Source organism: Caretta caretta, chromosome 12 (genome assembly GCF_965140235.1).
Source record: "Caretta caretta isolate rCarCar2 chromosome 12, rCarCar1.hap1, whole genome shotgun sequence".
Lineage (NCBI taxonomy): Eukaryota > Metazoa > Chordata > Testudines > Cheloniidae > Caretta > Caretta caretta.
This window is the reverse complement of record NC_134217.1, coordinates 18,449,162-18,466,487: the sequence shown is the minus strand read 5'-3', so window position 1 is coordinate 18,466,487 and position 17,326 is coordinate 18,449,162. Positions and strand designations below refer to the sequence as shown.

Here is a 17,326-nt window from a genome sequence, read left to right as displayed (position 1 = left end):
CCCCCCAAAAGTCTGCCATTTCTACTTTAAGAAGCTGTAAAATGTAAGCAATAAATAGGGATAGGTGAATGACAAGAACTGTGGATCTATCAAACTTTGAAGATGGCCCTGTAGCCCACCCCTTTCTTGTGTGGACTCTGCCCCATCCCTACAACGAGTTATGGCTCCTCTACTTGATGCCATTGCCTTTAGAGGCCTTTGCTGTCTTGATTTTCTGTAGCAGGAACCATTTTGTGTGTCTCTTCCTTTTAAAAAGTTGATAAAACCCCCATTCCTTTCTTTCCCCTTACTATGGAGATTCTCCAAAAACAATCTTTTGCTTTGTGATTGTGAAGTAGATGATACAACTGAGATTTTTGAGATGGTCAGAAGTTAATGTGATGATATTATGGGGTATTTTTACCGTGCAAGAGTTTTTTTGGATTTTTTTAGTACTCATGTACATCTTCCAGATAAAGCATATTTGCCAGGCAAGCTCATGGGCTTGCCTGCTTATAGAGGTAATCACATTTAAATGGAATTGGTACTGTACAAATGTTTAACTCCTGACTTCACAACAGAAATGACACTAGTAAACAGAATAATAATGCAGGATACTCTTAAAATCTGTAAATGAAATAACATACTGCATGTAGTAATGATACTGTGATACCATGACTAGGTACTCAGACTACAGTGATGGGTAGAAGGACTCAGAACATGTTTCTGACTAATGGAACATTGCTGGTAGGGTCTCTGTGAAGAATTCAATACTTTAATAATACAAATTACTTTAGATTTCTATTGATTTGTCATATATAGAATATGGGGATTCTATATATATGAACAGCTAGCTGGTCTTGAACTCTTCCTGAACTCTTATAAGTTGAAGCTCATGTTATATGTCACCAGAAATCTTTTTTAAATTTGCAATAAAACATCTGATTTGACCCAGACCTTCCACGACATCATACTTTAGATGAGACATTATGCTTTAATATTTGTTTTTTATAAAGCAGACTCATTTGGCCTTGAGACATCCATGGAATCCTCTCATTACAGGTGATTGGTGAGGTTAATGTCCTTTAATGCCTGTTAATTCTTTAAAATTGCATCAATAACTGAGCAACAAAAAATTGTCTCCATTTCCCATACTTAGTTCACAAGAGAGAGATTAATTGTAGTACACTAAAATTAACTGTTAAAGGGTAAATCCTGTCCGACCTCTCTACAGCCACGGAGGCTTTCCTGGCAGTGGAACTGGTGAGGTGCAAATTAGAGTGAGAGTTCTGGGGCTCTGCAAAGCTTAGTATAATTTGGAGCTCATCTCAGTGGACAGTCCCCAGCATGCCAGCCACAAGGATCAAATGGGCTTTGGGACAGGGCCAAAGGATCTGCTACTACATAGATCCTCCTGTCTTCTCTCCACTGCAGAGGGGAGTGATGGAACTACAGAGGCGATGCAGATACAGAGCAGTTCCATTACTGTTTTTTTACCTTTAATTACAGAATTAGGCTAAACCAATATAAGCCAGTTGCCATCTGATTTAAATGTGTCCATACAGGGGCTTGCACCAGTTTATCTCACTGGATTTTAAACACTATTTTAGTTAAACTAGTGCAACTTTGGTTGTGTGATATGCCTTCCCTATGGAGCATGGCTTATGTATGTATATTCTTCACAGAATCTGAACATATGATGTCTTTTCAATATTATGCTACTCTTTGCACACACACAAGTATGGGGTGTGAGGTGGGTGAGAGAGAGCTCTGCAGAGAAAATAAACCAAGGAGAAACTCAGTTTTGTAATCCTGCTACTTGTTCAGATTGTGAGAACATGGAAATGGAAAAAATTGACTGTGCTTCCTATCTTTCTGCAATATTTACTTAAGTCATCGTTTCCTCTAATATTCCTGTTAATAAATTTCTTTGCAAGAACATCTGTGGAAAAGAAACACAAAGGTGTGTGAACCCTTTTTAAAAGATGAACAGATATTTTTGGAAGGTTTTTGGCAACATTTAGCCAACTGTAGCCCAGCTCTTTCCTATTTGTCTTCTGTGTCCCTTGTCATTTTGTTTTATTAACATAGCACAAATAGACCTTGGTCACTATAGCTCAAAATATGTTACTGTACATGGAAAAAAGTAATTAGCTTGAATAGAAGGCAAACTACACTCAGCCTAATATTCATTTCTAGACCATTTAATTAACATCCATCAAAGCCAAACACAGAGAATAAAATAATAACCATAAAGAATGTAAAAATATTTGACAGTAATGCTGTAAATTGATTGTAAAATTGTTAATCAGTATGGAACTACTTACTGGTCCTAAAGCAGCCAAGATAATACAAATGAAATTTGCTATCACATCCACCAAAATTCTTGTTCTCTGAAATTTAAGAACTACTCTGCCCAAAGAAGCTTTTTCAGGCCCAACTCTTGCAAGCTCTGCTTCCCAAAGGAGTCGAAATCTGGAGAAAAAAATATCCCCACATATTAAAAGAGTAGAAGGTTAAATAGAATGGTAAAGCATTTCTTCTAATCACAACAGTTAATAAGAAACATATATGAAACTGCTACTATGGTAAAATTAAACTTCAGTTCCTCATCCTATCAATCAATAGTTATAGAAATCTAAAAATTATACAAATAACATTTTTATAGATCAACAATTCATGAAGGGAATTCATTATTCAATGTAATTCCTCTAAGGAAATTATCACATTGAAACATTAACATTTGCAATCTGAGGACATATATTCTTAACTGTTCAGCTAAGTGTATGTATACCAAAATGGACTAGGTTGAAATATTTTTCAGAGTAACAGCCGTGTTAGTCTGTATTTGCACAAAGAAAAGGAGTACTTGTGGCACCTTAGAGACTAACCAATTTATTTGAGCATAAGCTTTCGTGAGCTACAGCTCACTTCATCGGAGGCATACTGTGGAAACTGCAGAAGACATTATATACACAGAGACCATGAAACAATACCACCTCCCACCCCACTCTCCTGCTGGTAATAGCTTATCTAAAGTGATCACTCTCCTTACAATGTGTATGATAATCAAGGTGGGTCATTTCCAGCACAAATCCAGGTTTTCTCACCCCCCCCCTTTTTTTTTTCCAAAAACCACACACACAAACTCACTCTCCTGCTGGTAATAGCTTATCCAAAGTGACCACTCTCCTTACAATGTGTATGAAAATCAAGGTGGGCCCTTTCCAGCACAAATCCAGGTTTTCTCACCCTCCCCCCCAAAACACACACACACACAAACTCACTCTCCTGCTGGTAATAGCTTATCCAAAGTGACCACTTTCCCTACAATGTGCATGATAATCAAGGTGGGCCATTTCCAGCACAAATCCAGGTTTTCTCACCTCCCCACCCCCATACACACACAAACTCACTCTCCTGCTGGTAATAGCTCATCCAAAGTGACCACTTTCCCTACAATGTGTATGATAATCAAGGTGGGCCATTTCCAGCATAAATCCAAGTTTAACCAGAACGTCTGTGGGGGGGGAGAGGTTAGGAAAAAACAAGGGGAAATAGGCTACCTTGCATAATGACTTAGCCACTCCCAGTCTCTATTTAAGCCTAAATTAATAGTATCCAATTTGCAAATGAATTCCAATTCAGCAGTTTCTCGCTGGAGTCTGGATTTGAAGTTTTTTTGTTGTAAGATAGCAACCTTCATGTCTGTAATTGCGTGACCAGAGAGATTGAAGTGTTCTCCGACTGATTTATGAATGTTATAATTCTTGACATCTGATTTGTGTCCATTTATTCTTTTACGTAGAGACTGTCCAGTTTGACCAATGTACATGGCAGAGGGGCATTGCTGGCACATGATGGCATATATCACATTGGTGGATGTGCAGGTGAACGAGTCTCTGATAGTGTGGCTGATGTTATTAAGCCCTGTGATGGTGTCCCCGAATAGATATGTGGGCACAGTTGGCAACGGGCTTTGTTGCAAGGATAGGTTCCTGGTTCTGTTGTGTGGTATGTGGTTGTTGGTGAGTATTTGCTTCAGGTTGGGGGGCTGTCTGTAGGCAAGGACTGGCCTGTCTCCCAAGATTTGTGAGAGTGTTGGGTCATCCTTCAGGATAGGTTGTAGATCCTTACTAATGCGTTGGAGGGGTTTTAGCTGAAGGTGACGGCTAGTGGCGTTCTGTTATTTTCTTTGTTAGGCCTGTCCTGTAGGAGGTGACTTCTGGGAACTCTTCTGGCTCTATCAGTCTGTTTCTTCACTTCCGCAGGTGGGTATTGTAGTTGTAAGAATGCTTGATAGAGATCTTGTAGGTGTTTGTCTCTGTCTGAGGGGTTGGAGCAAATGCGGTTGTATCGCAGAGCTTGGCTGTAGACCATGGATCGTGTGGTGTGGTCATGGTGAAAGCTGGAGGCATGTAGGTAGGAATAGCGGTCAGTAGATTTCCGGTATAGGGTGGTGTTTATGTGACCATTGTTTATTAGCACTGTAGTGTCCAGGAAGTGGATCTCTTGTGTGGACTGGACCAGGCTGAGGTTGATGGTGGGATGGAAATTGTTGAAATCATGGTGGAATTCCTCAAGGGCTTCTTTTCCATGGGTCCAGATGATGAAGATGTCATCAATATAGCGCAAGTAGAGTAGGGGCGTTAGGGGACGAGAGCTGAGGAAGCGTTGTTCTAAATCAGCCATAAAAATGTTGGCATACTGTGGGTACCCATAGCAGTGCCGCTGATCTGAAGGTATACATTGTCCCCAAATGTAAAATAGTTATGGGTAAGGACAAAGTCACAAAGTTCAGCCACTAGGTTAGCCGTGACATTATCAGGGATAGTGTTCTTGACGGCTTGTAGTCCATCTTTGTGTGGAATGTTGGTGTAGAGGGCTTCTACATCCATAGTGGCCAGGATGGTGTTATCAGGAAGATCACCGATGGATTGTAGTTTCCTCAGGAAGTCAGTGGTGTCTCGAAGGTAGCTGGGAGTGCTGGTAGCGTAGGGCCTGAGGAGGGAGTCTACATAGCCAAACAATCCTGCTGTCAGGGTGCCAATGCCTGAGATGATGGGGCGCCCAGGATTTCCAGGTTTATGGATCTTGGGTAGCAGATAGAATATCCCAGGTAGGGGTTCCAGGGGTGTGTCTGTGCGGATTTCATCTTGTGCTTTTTCAGGAAGTTTCTTGAGCAAATGCTGTAGTTGCTTTTGGTAACTCTCAGTGGGATCAGAGGGTAATGGCTTGTAGAAAGTGGTGTTGGAGAGCTGCCGAGCAGCCTCTTGTTCATATTCCGAGCTATTCATGATGACAACAGCACCTCCTTTGTCAGCCTTTTTGATTATGATGTCAGAGTTGTTTCTGAGGCTGTGGATGGCATTGTGTTCTGCATGGCTGAGGTTATGGGGCAAGTGATGCTGCTTTTCCACAATTTCAGCCCGTGCACGTCGGCGGAAGCACTCTATGTAGAAGTCCAGTCTGCTGTTTCGACCTTCAGGAGGAGTCCACCTAGAATGCTTCTTTTTGTAATGTTGGTAGGGAGGCCTCTGTGGATTAGTATGTTGTTCAGAGGTATTTTGGAAATATTCCTTGAGTCGGAGACATTGAAATAGTTTTCAAAATCTCAGGAATTAATTGGTGGCAGATAGTACCTGGGGCTGAACTAATGAACCGCTAAATCAAAGTTACATAGGGTCTTTAATATGCTTTTCCCAATCCATTATGTGCAAAATTTACTAGTCCTTTCCAAGAGCTTTGCAATATATTTAGGCTCAATACTGTATGATGCTGACATTCTGGTCTTGATCCAGCAACACATTTAAACATGTGTTTAAAGTTAATGTACTTATGTGCATTGCTAGATTTGGGCCAGAATGTTCAGCACCTGTCAGGATTGAACCCTTCAGGTCTGTTTCAAATCCCATTAATGGAAAGACTCCCATGGACTACAGTGGGCATTGGACCAGGACCTGTAGTGCCATAGCTGAAGAAGTCTTGTTGGCCATACAGAAGGCTAACATTTTGGAGGGAGTTCTTGATTTCAACACATCTGGGTCTTCCTTGTGTGGAGTTGCCCCCTACCTCAGCTTCTTGCAATGTAGAATCCTTGTATAAGATATGGGGAGAAAGAATAAATGGAAAAGCAATAAAGGAGAGAAGACTCAAGAAGTTTTGTTTCTTTCTCCCTTCTTCTGTATCTTTTTTTCAAAAACCAATCCTAACAACTTGTTTTCTTCTTTTCCTTTCTCTTCCTCCTCTTTTTTTAATTGTTTTATTGTTTTTTGCTTAAGGATCCTGTACTGAGTCAAACAGTAGGAAACATGCAAAACATTTTGCAGCTAAAAACTGCTATTGTATCTTATATCTAATGCCCCCCCTCTGCCCCGAAGTCTCAAATCATGACTCTCAATAAAGAACACCACATAAGGAGGAATCTTACAATAATTATATTGAAATTGAAATAGTCCTACCTTTTTGCATTTGGCTCTGAACTATCATGATATGATAATGGAGGTAAGGTGTCCACATTAATTTTGTGTCTGTATCCTTTGATCATTAAAGATGAAAGCCAAGAAAATGTAGCAAATGAGAACAGTCCTGCATTATCCATTGGGTTAACAGCAGATCTAGGGGAAAAATACAAGCTACTAATACTGTATTCAAGTTAATTTCACAGTTGTCTCACTGACCTTACAAATGTTAACTGTAGAAAATTATGTTTTCTGAGCCATATAAAGACCTTTTTATAGTGTTAGGCAGAGATCATCATGCATCCCTTAGTGGAGTGATAGATAGTATGAATACACCACTTATTAATTAATGATAAGGTAAGGTCACTGATGGGGTGAGAATCTAGTCTGCAGCTTCCAAAGTGCTCTGTGTGCTCAGCTTCTGAGCTAAAAACCAGCTTCATTACTTGAAGTCAACTGGCATTTGCTGCATTTAATCAGTATCCTCCTCAGATAATGCTCCAGGGCATACACAGAGCATCGTAAGTAGTTACTCATGCTAGCTTTCAACAATGCTGAAATGTCAGATTCTGTCAGTTTAGCTCAGCTCAGATTATACCTCAAAATTTTTTTGGCAATGTATTAACTCAATTAACCAATTAAATATGAGTGAGACACCGTTAGTAGTTCATTAAAACATAGTTAATGTGAATTTCAACCACTAAAATACATTTGAAGTAGATGCTAGCTTAATAGTTGGGGAGGTGGGGGTAACCAAGATTTTCCTGAAAAATAAATTTTAACCTTCATTAGCCATCAGAAAATGATTTTCTTTCTGTAGATTTTCTTTCTATATATTATATTTCAATTATAAATAAATGTGACTTGCTTTGCTTTGGGGCGGACAGGAATCATTGTTTTTAAACTAGGTTCATATTTGTGGTGAAAGGTCCTTTCATCATCTCGTATATCTAGATGAGGTAGCAGATACGGTGCTGAAGTAACCATTGTGCTGGTTTGCAGGTACCAAGGTTGCTTGTGCTCAGTCAGATTTCTCTTTGAAGTAAAATTTTAAAAATAGAACATATTAGCATTAATTACTTTTAAATAACATTTTAAAATATGTGGTAAAGCCCATAACCATTTTCAAACCACAATAATATCTTATTAGCCAAAGGCTGGAAAGGATCTCCATAGTTATCTATTTCATTCCCTTGCACACATGTAGAAATACACATACACTCTCTCCCCATTTATAATGCTCCCATCACCACGGTAACTCAGTAACCAAAACTATAAAAACCTACAAGCTTTTCCAAAGCCTTTTGCCTTTGCCTTCTGATGTACTGAGAAACCACATTAAACCACAATACACTTAACACTTGCAGCTCAGCATCTCTCAAAATCAGGTCATTTATTTTTGGTACCTAATGTGGATATAGGTCCTCAAATTTTAGGTACCAATACCTTGAAAATGTCAGCTTATGAGTTTAATCAAGTTTATGGTTAACATCTCTAACACTGTTGCCTCAGTGACCTGCCTTGGCAATTTAGGGTCTTACCCAAACCCCACTGAAGTCAAAAGGAGTTTTTTTCCTACGTTCAGGATGCTAGGATTGAGCCCTTAGTCTGTCTTTGTATGTTATACTGCCTAATCCTTTCATCATTTTTGTAGCCTTTCTATGGAGTTTCTCTTCAGTCTTTTTCTAGTGAAGCATTTCAAACTGTAAAAAGTCTGAGTCTGAATTACTAAAGCTATATTAAGAGATGAAGTGTGTATATACCCCAGAATAGCTTTGGTTCCCGCCCCCCCAGTGTAGCATCTGTAAATTCATGTTGGATTTTTGTGCCTTTACCCATCTCTGTATTTAAGATGTCTTAACCAACAATCTCCATTTTGCACTTCTGTATGCTATTATTTCTATCCTCCACACCATGCTCACATAATTCATTTTTCAAAGTAAACTCATTCCCACTTATTTCTGTCCAGTTCTCTAGTTCTCTGTGGATCATTCTGTAATTCTTTCTAAGGGCACATTTGCAGATTCTTCTCCAGAAATTTTGTGATATCTGCATATTTGATCAATTTACAATTCATTTATTCCGAATTGTTTATAAAATATTAGACAAACATAGACCCAATATTGATGCTATTAGGACCATACACCCATTTGATATCTTGCTTCCATGTAATGAAAATAAACCATTTGATAGTACATTGATGGAGACTGTAAATACCCTGAGCAGAGAGATTTATCCGAGCAGGAGCCAGATTCTGATTTCCCTCACTCCATTTTACACCGGTCTTACCCTGTTTTCTTCACTGGAGTTAGTCTTGATTTATATCTGTGAAACTGCATCAGCCATCTCTAGAACGTGTATAAATGCTGGGAGATGGAAACAGGCATCTTGCTCGTTTCCATTGTTTCTTCCATTATTTTTTAAAACTTGTTTGTGCCATTTAATTTGTTTGCATGGTCCCTATGGTCCTGCATACAACGGGCATGGACACTTTTAATGGAGTATTTTCACCCAAAAAATGTTTACGCACAGTTCACTAGAAAGGTAGTAAGTGCTAGCACAGTTCTGGCCGTTATAGACAGAATCTCTTTTATAAACATGTCCTGACTTCCTTTTCTTTCTAGTTTAAGGAAATAAAGTGCATCTGAAACCCCATAACCATTATATTTCCCAGAAAGCAGATTAGACCTTGTAGGAATATATGAACAAAGTGTTTGACACAATATGCTGAGCACTGAACACATAACCAAGAAAAAATGAACTCTTTGGTGAATGAGGACTGAGATTTGCAAATAGGACATTTTCTAGCAACCTTCTTCTAAAATGCTGAAGAAGGCATATCTTAATGAAAAAAGACTGATTACCATCTGTATCACTCAGAGATTCAAGCCCTATAACCTTTTATTTCTTGTTACATTTTTGCTCCTGTAAATGCTCAGAGGAATACCGGGCAAAATAACTCCCATTATTTGACATTTTTTTTCATAAACTTACTGCAATCATGTCAACTGAAGATAATAATCTCCCCAATACAACTATTCTGATTTAAAATACTCAACTGATTTAACAATAAAATTGAAGCTGCTGAGAAATCAAGTTGCCATACTTTTCATGAATTTTTAAAATGGTGCTCTTTGCAATTCAACTGCAAAAACTATGTCTCATGTCAATTTCCTTTGGTCAAATCTCTAAAGGTTTCATTTTACCATTTCTTTCCCTGTTTTTTTTTTAATGAAGATATAGAAAGTACAATATAGTGAGTCTTCTAAAAAGATGTAAAGATATATTTTTGAAGAACAGTTTTTATATAAACTGCTAATGGACAGCTACAGGACTCTATCAGCAATATAGATCATAATATACTTATGTGATAAACAAATATCTGTTCATAACGATGTTGGAGATTTTAGTCTGACAATGAAATTGTATTATACTTGATTATGTAAAATATGAGTTTTCACTAATGTAGTACACATGATGCCATTAAAACAGGAAATGCTAATTTTGTAACATTATACTTGTGATAAATTGTGGGGGAAAGCTGTCCTTTTGCAGCAGCAGAAAAACTAATCTTTACTCAAATACATGTGAAGTAAATGCTAGATTATTATTTGGGAAGGTGGGGGTAGCCAAGACCTCCTGAAAAATAAATTTTAATCTTCATTAGCCATTGGGAAATGATTCAGGGCATGTGCCCTACAAAAGTTCTCTTGTGTGAGTTTATATAAATATATACACAATGAATATGTGTATAAGTCACACATATATGTATTGTGTAAATATTCATCCCAGGACTGGTGATATGGGGACGGGGAATTCTTGTTTTTAATGTTAGGATTAGGAGAGACAGCCTCCTCTCTCTGCTGGAGGATCCTGCCATTTTTGGAAGACTTTAATATTGATGTCACATAAGGCTGTAAGGTAAGCTACACCTCTCCCTTCTGTCTATTTTAGGAACAGAGGTACTGATTCTTAGAGCCTATGATATTCCTGAAATTTCTCATGTACAACCAAAGTAAAACTTATTGAAAGTTTGAAAGGTCATCTGTGTATATAAACTTCAATTCAGGAAGCTATCCTTATTCAGGACAACCCTTAATACATACTTAACTTTGACTTCAGTGAGATTTAAGCACAAGCTTAAATGCTGTCCAGAACAGGGATGGAGTAAGTAAGTGTTAAGTGCTTTACTAAATCAGAGCCTAATAAAAAGGTGTATATGGTAAAAGCAAATTTTTATTTTGTTTTTAAGATCACCTTTAATTAATAATGATAAATGAAACCCAAAAGATGTGCATAACAATTTAATGCATCCTGGATTTAATTAAATAGAATAAGGGTCAAATTCTGCTCTATTACACTAGGGCAACCCCACTGAAATTTATGGACGTGTACCAGTGTAATTGAGAGCATAGTTGGCCCTACATTTCTAATAATAGTACAAATAAACAATCTTCAGTCTCTGGCAGCTGTGGGGCTGGGATTAAAAGGTTGTTTGAACAGGGCACGAGGTGCGCTAAAACTTCCAGCTCTGGGCTAAAGCATATAGCAAGTTAAATCTGCTTTTCCTCTCATTATTTTATAGTTCACTTCAGAACTGCTTGCACATGATATTCTCCATTTGTCTTCCTGCACGAGCCTGAAATATGTGTTTACCCTGTATATATTCAATAATGTTGATGAAATAACTTGCCATATTGGATGTCCTTTGAGGAGAAACTAGTTTAACACAAGTTATTTCACTCAGATCTCCAATTTTGGTGAAATGTGCCCCTTCCCTTCTCTGTGATATATAGGAGGTCCTCCTCAATTATCTGGTGGTCCCTTCTGGCCTTAAACTATGACATCACAACCATGAATTTCAACCTGTATAGCACATTCTTAGTTGAGAATTCACACACTGTAATGTACATAATTGGGTCATTTTTATGTAAATTACAACAAATTTCCCAGGTTTGTACTGCACACTTAATAATATCTAATATATCAGGTGGTCTTTGGGGATTTCTGTTGTTTGTTAAGCCTGATTAATTGCAATTTTTAAATAACACTCCTAGGAACTTTTCTAAACAGCCACAAGGAACTTTTGTATAAGATACTAAAGAACTATGTCTGCATTCAGAAGTACACTGCTTTTCACAAGGCAATTTGCCCTATTAATAAAAAGACAGCAGCTGCAGAGTTGTTTTAACAGAGATACAATGTGCAAAAATAAGTGTCTATATCTGCCATTTTTTTTTATGTACAATACTTTAATATTCTAACCAAATTTCTATGGGATAATACAACATAAGGAGGAGAGGCAATGTAAGACAATGCAAATATATAACTTGAGCTTAAAAAGTTACTGAAGTAGACAGAAATTAATAGATTTGGTTCAGTAAAGACAAATGCTAAGGTGAAAATCCTGAGACATGCCGAGCACGTGCTAACTATCTGCAAGTACTGTGGACCACAGTGGGAATTGCAGGTGTTTAGCAAGGGAGCAACACCTCTTGGGATTTGGCCACTTTTTTTTACCTAAGAATAAAATGCCTGTGCAATAATTAATATGGAAGAATGCTAGTTAGACAGCAATACTTCAGACAAAGATTTGGGCAAAATAATAGCCAGTAAATTGAATGTTACTCTACAGTGAAATACAGTTCCAGAGAAAGCACAGGCTGTATCAGAGGAGGTATTTTATATGAGATGTTGGCAGATACAGCACAAATGAAGCTGCATCTGAATTACCACAGAGATATTAATAAAATGGAGCGTATCCAAAGAAAAGTAACAAATATACTGAAGGATTTTGAAAACATGGTTAGATATGGGTTAAAAAGCATTAGTTAAATGTGGATTCACTAAGGGAATATATAAAGCCAGATACAATCCTACACGGACGCTACTGTATGCTGTGCCACTGATGTGACACTGCTCTGAGCCAGCTACTGGAGGACTCTTCCTGCATAGGGGGTGTCCTAGGGTGTCACCTAGTCATTGTAGTAGCTCCCACCTCCCTGTGGCCAGAGGAGAGGTGTAACCAGGAGAAAAGGGGCATGACCACAGCAATCCCTGGCTGTTGGAATAGCTCCTTGGGGTCATAAGCAATCATGATAATTTAATGGAGCATAATAAAATTATTATAATTATTATTATTACTGTTACACAGGTTGTCTCCTCTTTGCTCCACCTCTTATTTCATAATATATTTTACAGGGAGCCTTATACTTGGGGCACAAAGGACATCCTTTGGGAACCTGGTGTCAAGACTACTCATCCCTATCCAGGCTCTCCTTCCTGCCTTGTCTTTAGTCTCTTTACTGTTGGAATCTATGAATCAGAGTAGGTGGAACACTAGTGGCTTCTTTTTATTCCCTCTTTATTCTGTAGCCCCAGTCTATTTCGTAGCCTGCTCTCAGGTCACATGTAAACGAGCAAAAGCAGAAGTCTCCTCTGTAAGGGAAAACATTTTTTAAATGGGAGTTGTTAAATGGGAAAATTTTAAAGTAAAACTAACAAAAGACTTGTGTGTGTCCCATGCGACAAGCTCCCCATTCCCTCCAGATAGCTACCCCCAGCCTTGTAACATTTTCCTTTATAGGCTATCACTACAGTTATTGGGGAGTTCTTGTTCCCTTTAGCCACCAGAGGCCTCAAGTGCTGAGCACCCACAACTCCAGCTGATGTCAGTGGGAAATGTAAGTGCTCAGAAAATTAGGGCCAAGCTGGACATCCCTAGCAGGTGCAAAACAAGGCACTTATCTGTTTTCTTGGGGTCTTTCTTGTTCCTTTCCCTTCAAATTTTGTGTTTTTAATCTCTTCTTTATATTTTCTCTGGTACTCCCTTTCTCCTTCAGCTCATTTTCATCATCATCTGTTTCTCTCCACATTGAGGGAAGTCCTGCCTGTCATTACTATTACACAGACCTCTCGCTCTCCAACTGCTCCGTCCAACTGCCGCTTGCAACCTGCAGGGAACCTTCTGGCACCAACATTCCTTCCCCAATTCTGTTAAGGAAACATCACCCCAGACATTCCTCCTGAAGCAAAAGCTAGAAGGTGTCCATCGAGAATGCTTAACCTTTTTATGCATAAAGAGCAAATTAACTCCACTACAGACCCTCTTTGTAGCCCAGCAACAGGGCTCCCCTCCAGTGCAGGATCCTATTGGTGACTGTAGTGCTGGAGTTAGTCACACCTATATTGAATCCTCTTTCAGAGACGACACATAGAAAAAGCAAAAAGGTATTTCTTTTTTAGCCCCTGTGAGATTTGACAGCGTGGGGATTCAGTCCGTATCTGCGGTGGGGGCAGGGAACACATCCTGCCCCTTTGGTGTCTTTTAGTAGCCAGTCATGAAGAAAAGAAGCAGTCAGTAAGCTGGAGGATCAGCTGTGCAAATGCTGTTTCTTGGTACAATATTAAGCACTTTTTAAATGGGCCCATCCTGTATTCCTTACCAAGACAATCAGGAGCTTTGCCTGAGTGTGGGATGCAAGATTAGGCGCTAAGATTGTCTTCCTCCCCAAACTGTGACCTTTCTTAAAAGTCATAAACTGGAACTATTTTAGACAATTAATATACCATATTTACTTTGCAGAAAAGAAAAACTTCATATGATCTACATAGAAGAGAAATGCTCCTGCCAGTGTAAAGTGGCACTGAAAGCTCCTTTTGTAGTACCTTCAGACTGGATGAGTGAAAAATAGAATTTGGGCCACTATACATGGCTGTAATGTAGTTTAACTCAATAAATTGTTACTTACGTAAGTGAGGCCGATCACTCCATTACCTTCTACATTTTTCTCTTTGGCTGAATTATTTTTGGGGCCAGAAAAACATTTACTCTTCTTACTTGGCATTTTCTGTTAGTACCACAACTCTTTCTTTTCTAAAATAGAAAAGAAAAGAAAAACAAATATTACAAAAACATAGCAAAGGTAAGTGAGCCTGAAGCCTTTTCCATTACCACAGCTTTTTCATTCAGTTAAACTGTGCTTAAGAAACACTTATATCCCATCAACAGTTTGCTAAAAAGCTGATCTGGTAGGATACAGAACACCAACTTTTAGGGCCAGATCCTCAGTTGGGTGTTAAGGAATGGAGCTATGCTGATTTTCCATGGGCATTTCCTGTGTCCTCCAAAGAAGTTAGTTTGCGTCAGATTTTTGTGATGTATTTCTAGTGTTCAAATTTTCATGTAAAAATCAAATTCAAGATTGGGTGTGCAGTACACCCTTGATGTTCCTCCTCTTGGGTTGCTAGTTCTGAACTTCTTCCTCCATCCACTTCCAGGCCACAGCTGGGGCATGCGCAGGAATAAAAATTGTATGGCTTTTGGAGGGGCACGTTCTATGGCCCCAGGGCCGGAGGTGCCGCCCCCCCACCCCGGTGCATTCCCATTGGACCCAGTTTCATATCTGGTCAGACTAAAGTTTTTCTTGTTGGGCTGCTAATTCTTACTCTCCCCTTTTCACCATGACCCCTCTTTCATATTTGAATGGAGATATTGAAATCTGAGATTCACTAGCAAATATTCCTAGAATATTGCGCAATGCAATTACTGTGAAAGAATCACACACACACAACTAGAAATCTCTATAAGGTCTTAAACTCATTCTTTTTGTCAGGAATGGACTACCAGCAATTCTTGGCATGTGTTCCACGTACTGAGCTTGCACAGCCAAATGGCAGTATTTCAGTCAAGCTGGATATAGAAAAAAAACAGATCCTTTGGGTGAGGACAGAGGAATGATTGCAGGTATTTAATACAGACAACATGTGAAAAATGACTTTTTACGTTTCCAATGCAACCATCTAGTGTTAGAGACATTCAGACAGATGAATTTTAGAATTCAGTGCAGTTATTTTATGATGCATGCATTGAATAACTTGACATTCAAAATCTCCTGTTTGATGATATTCTTATGATTTGTGGGGCCTTGATGATATATGTCAAGATGCTCAGAAATATGTGAAACTTTTGCCACATTTGGAAAATGTGAAGTCTCTCTGTATTGAGACAAATAATCTGATGATCAGACTATTCAGCTTTGTTCCTTTACATAGAGAGTAGACAGTGCATCCATGTGATCAGTCATCTAGAATGACCTGCATAACTTTACATGGCTTCATCGCTTGTGCATAACGAGGTTGTTCCAAATTCATGACAATAAATGCTTTATACCAGATCCTACCTCACCTTCCTTTAGGCATTCTCTGTGGGCCAGATAATCATCTGATTAAAGTGATGATTAAAGCTCACATCCCTACGGCTGAGTATATGTTTAAGAGCCTAAGTATTAGTACTCAGCCTGAACTTAGGAGGGAGGCCTCTTAGCTGATATCCTGGGTAAGCAGAGAACATAAGAATGGCCACACTGGGTCAGACCAATGGTCTACTTAGCCCAGTATCCTGTCTTCCAACAGTGGCCAATGCCAGGTGCTTCAGAGGGAATGAACAGAACAGGTAGTCATCAAGTGATCCATCCTCTGTCGCCCATTCCCAGCTTCTGGCACACAGAGGCTAGGGACACTTCAGAGCATGGTTTTGCATCCCTTTCCTTCCTGGCTAATAGCCATTGACGGACCTATCCTCCATGAACTTACCTAGTTCTTTTTTGAACCCTGTTATAGTCTTGGCCTTCACAACATCCTCTGGCAAAGACTTCCACAGTTTGACTGTGCACTGTGTGAAAAAATATTTCCTTTTGTTTGTTTTAAACCTGCTGCCTATTAATTCATTTGGTGACCTCTCATTCTTCTGTTCTGAGGAGGAGTAAATAACACTTCCTTATTTACTTTCTCCACACCAGTAATGATTTTATAGACCTCTATCATATACCCCGTTTGTTGTCTCTTTTCCAAGCTGAAAAGTCCCAGTCTTATTAATCTCTCCTCATATGAAAGCTAATCATTTTTGTTGCCCTTTCTGTACCTATCCCAATTCCAATTATCTTTTATGAAATGGGGGCGACCAGATCTGCATGCAGTATTCAAGATGTGGGCATACCATGGATTTATATAGAGGCAATATGATATTTTCTATCTTATTATCTATCCCTTTCCTAACGATTCACAACATTCTGTTACCTTTTTTGACTGTTGCTGCACATTGAGTGGATGTTTTCAGAGAACTATCCACAATGATTCCAAAATCTCTTTCTTGAGTGGTAACAGCTAATTTAGACCCCATCATTTTATATGTATAGTTGGGGTTATGTTTTCCAATGTGCATTACTTTTGTATTTATCAACATTGAATTTCATCTGCCATTTTGTTGCCCAGTCACCCAGTTTTATGAGATCCCTTTGTAAATCTTAACAGTCTGCCTGGGACTTAAATATGTTGAGTAGTTTTGTATCATCTGCAAATTTTGCAAAATCTAATCTCACTGTTGATCCCATTTTCCAGATGATTTATGAATATGTGGAACAGTACTGGTCCCAGTACAGACTCTTGAGGGACACCACTATTTACCTCTCTCAATTTCTGAAAACTGATAATTTATTCCTTCCCTTTATTTCCTGTCTTTTAACCAGTTACTGGTCCATGAAAGGACCTTCCCTCTTAGTTTGCCTAAGAGCCTTTGGTGAGGGACCCTATCAAAGGCTTTCTGAAAATCTAAGTACACTATATCCACTGGATCACCCTTGTTCACATGCTTGTTGACCCCCTCAAAGAATTCTACTAGATTGGTGAGGCATGATTTCTCTTTACAAAAGCCATGAAGACCGATGCAAAAAATTTGTATAGTTTCTCTTGAGTGCTCCTTTAGCATCTCGATCATCCAGTGGCCACATTGTTTGTTTAGCAGGCTTCCTGCTTCTGATGTACTTAAATTTTTTTGCTGTTACTTTTTGAGTGTTTGCCTAGCTGTTCTTCAGATTCTTTTTTGGCCT

The 17,326-nt window shown here is 38.8% G+C and overlaps 1 protein-coding gene and 1 long non-coding RNA gene across 4 annotated transcripts in view; one reads left to right on the top strand and one right to left on the bottom strand.

The window, feature by feature from the left end:
• The window catches only part of LOC125620858 (uncharacterized), a 48,875-nt gene extending 34,688 nt beyond the window's left edge, over window positions 1-14,187 (top strand). The window contains exons 4-6 of the long non-coding RNA XR_012664568.1: window positions 10,276-10,361; window positions 12,642-12,767; window positions 14,026-14,187. This is a non-coding gene — a long non-coding RNA (uncharacterized LOC125620858). The remainder of the gene's footprint in view (window positions 1-10,275; window positions 10,362-12,641; window positions 12,768-14,025) is intronic.
• Window positions 1-17,326, bottom strand: part of LOC125620853 (ATP-binding cassette sub-family C member 12) — a 117,547-nt gene that overhangs the window by 94,691 nt on the left and 5,530 nt on the right. For 2 of the 3 annotated variants that reach the window (XM_048817047.2, XM_075118371.1), the window contains exons 2-5: window positions 14,192-14,316; window positions 7,309-7,475; window positions 6,441-6,596; window positions 2,307-2,454 (exon numbers count right to left, since the gene is read on the bottom strand). In XM_048817047.2, coding sequence (XP_048673004.2) covers window positions 2,307-2,454; window positions 6,441-6,596; window positions 7,309-7,475; window positions 14,192-14,287 — 567 coding nt within the window. In that variant the 5' untranslated portion in view covers window positions 14,288-14,316. Of the gene's footprint in view, window positions 1-2,306; window positions 2,455-6,440; window positions 6,597-7,308; window positions 7,476-14,191; window positions 14,317-17,326 lie in introns of those variants that run through there. The other variant, XM_048817048.2, reaches the window with a different exon arrangement.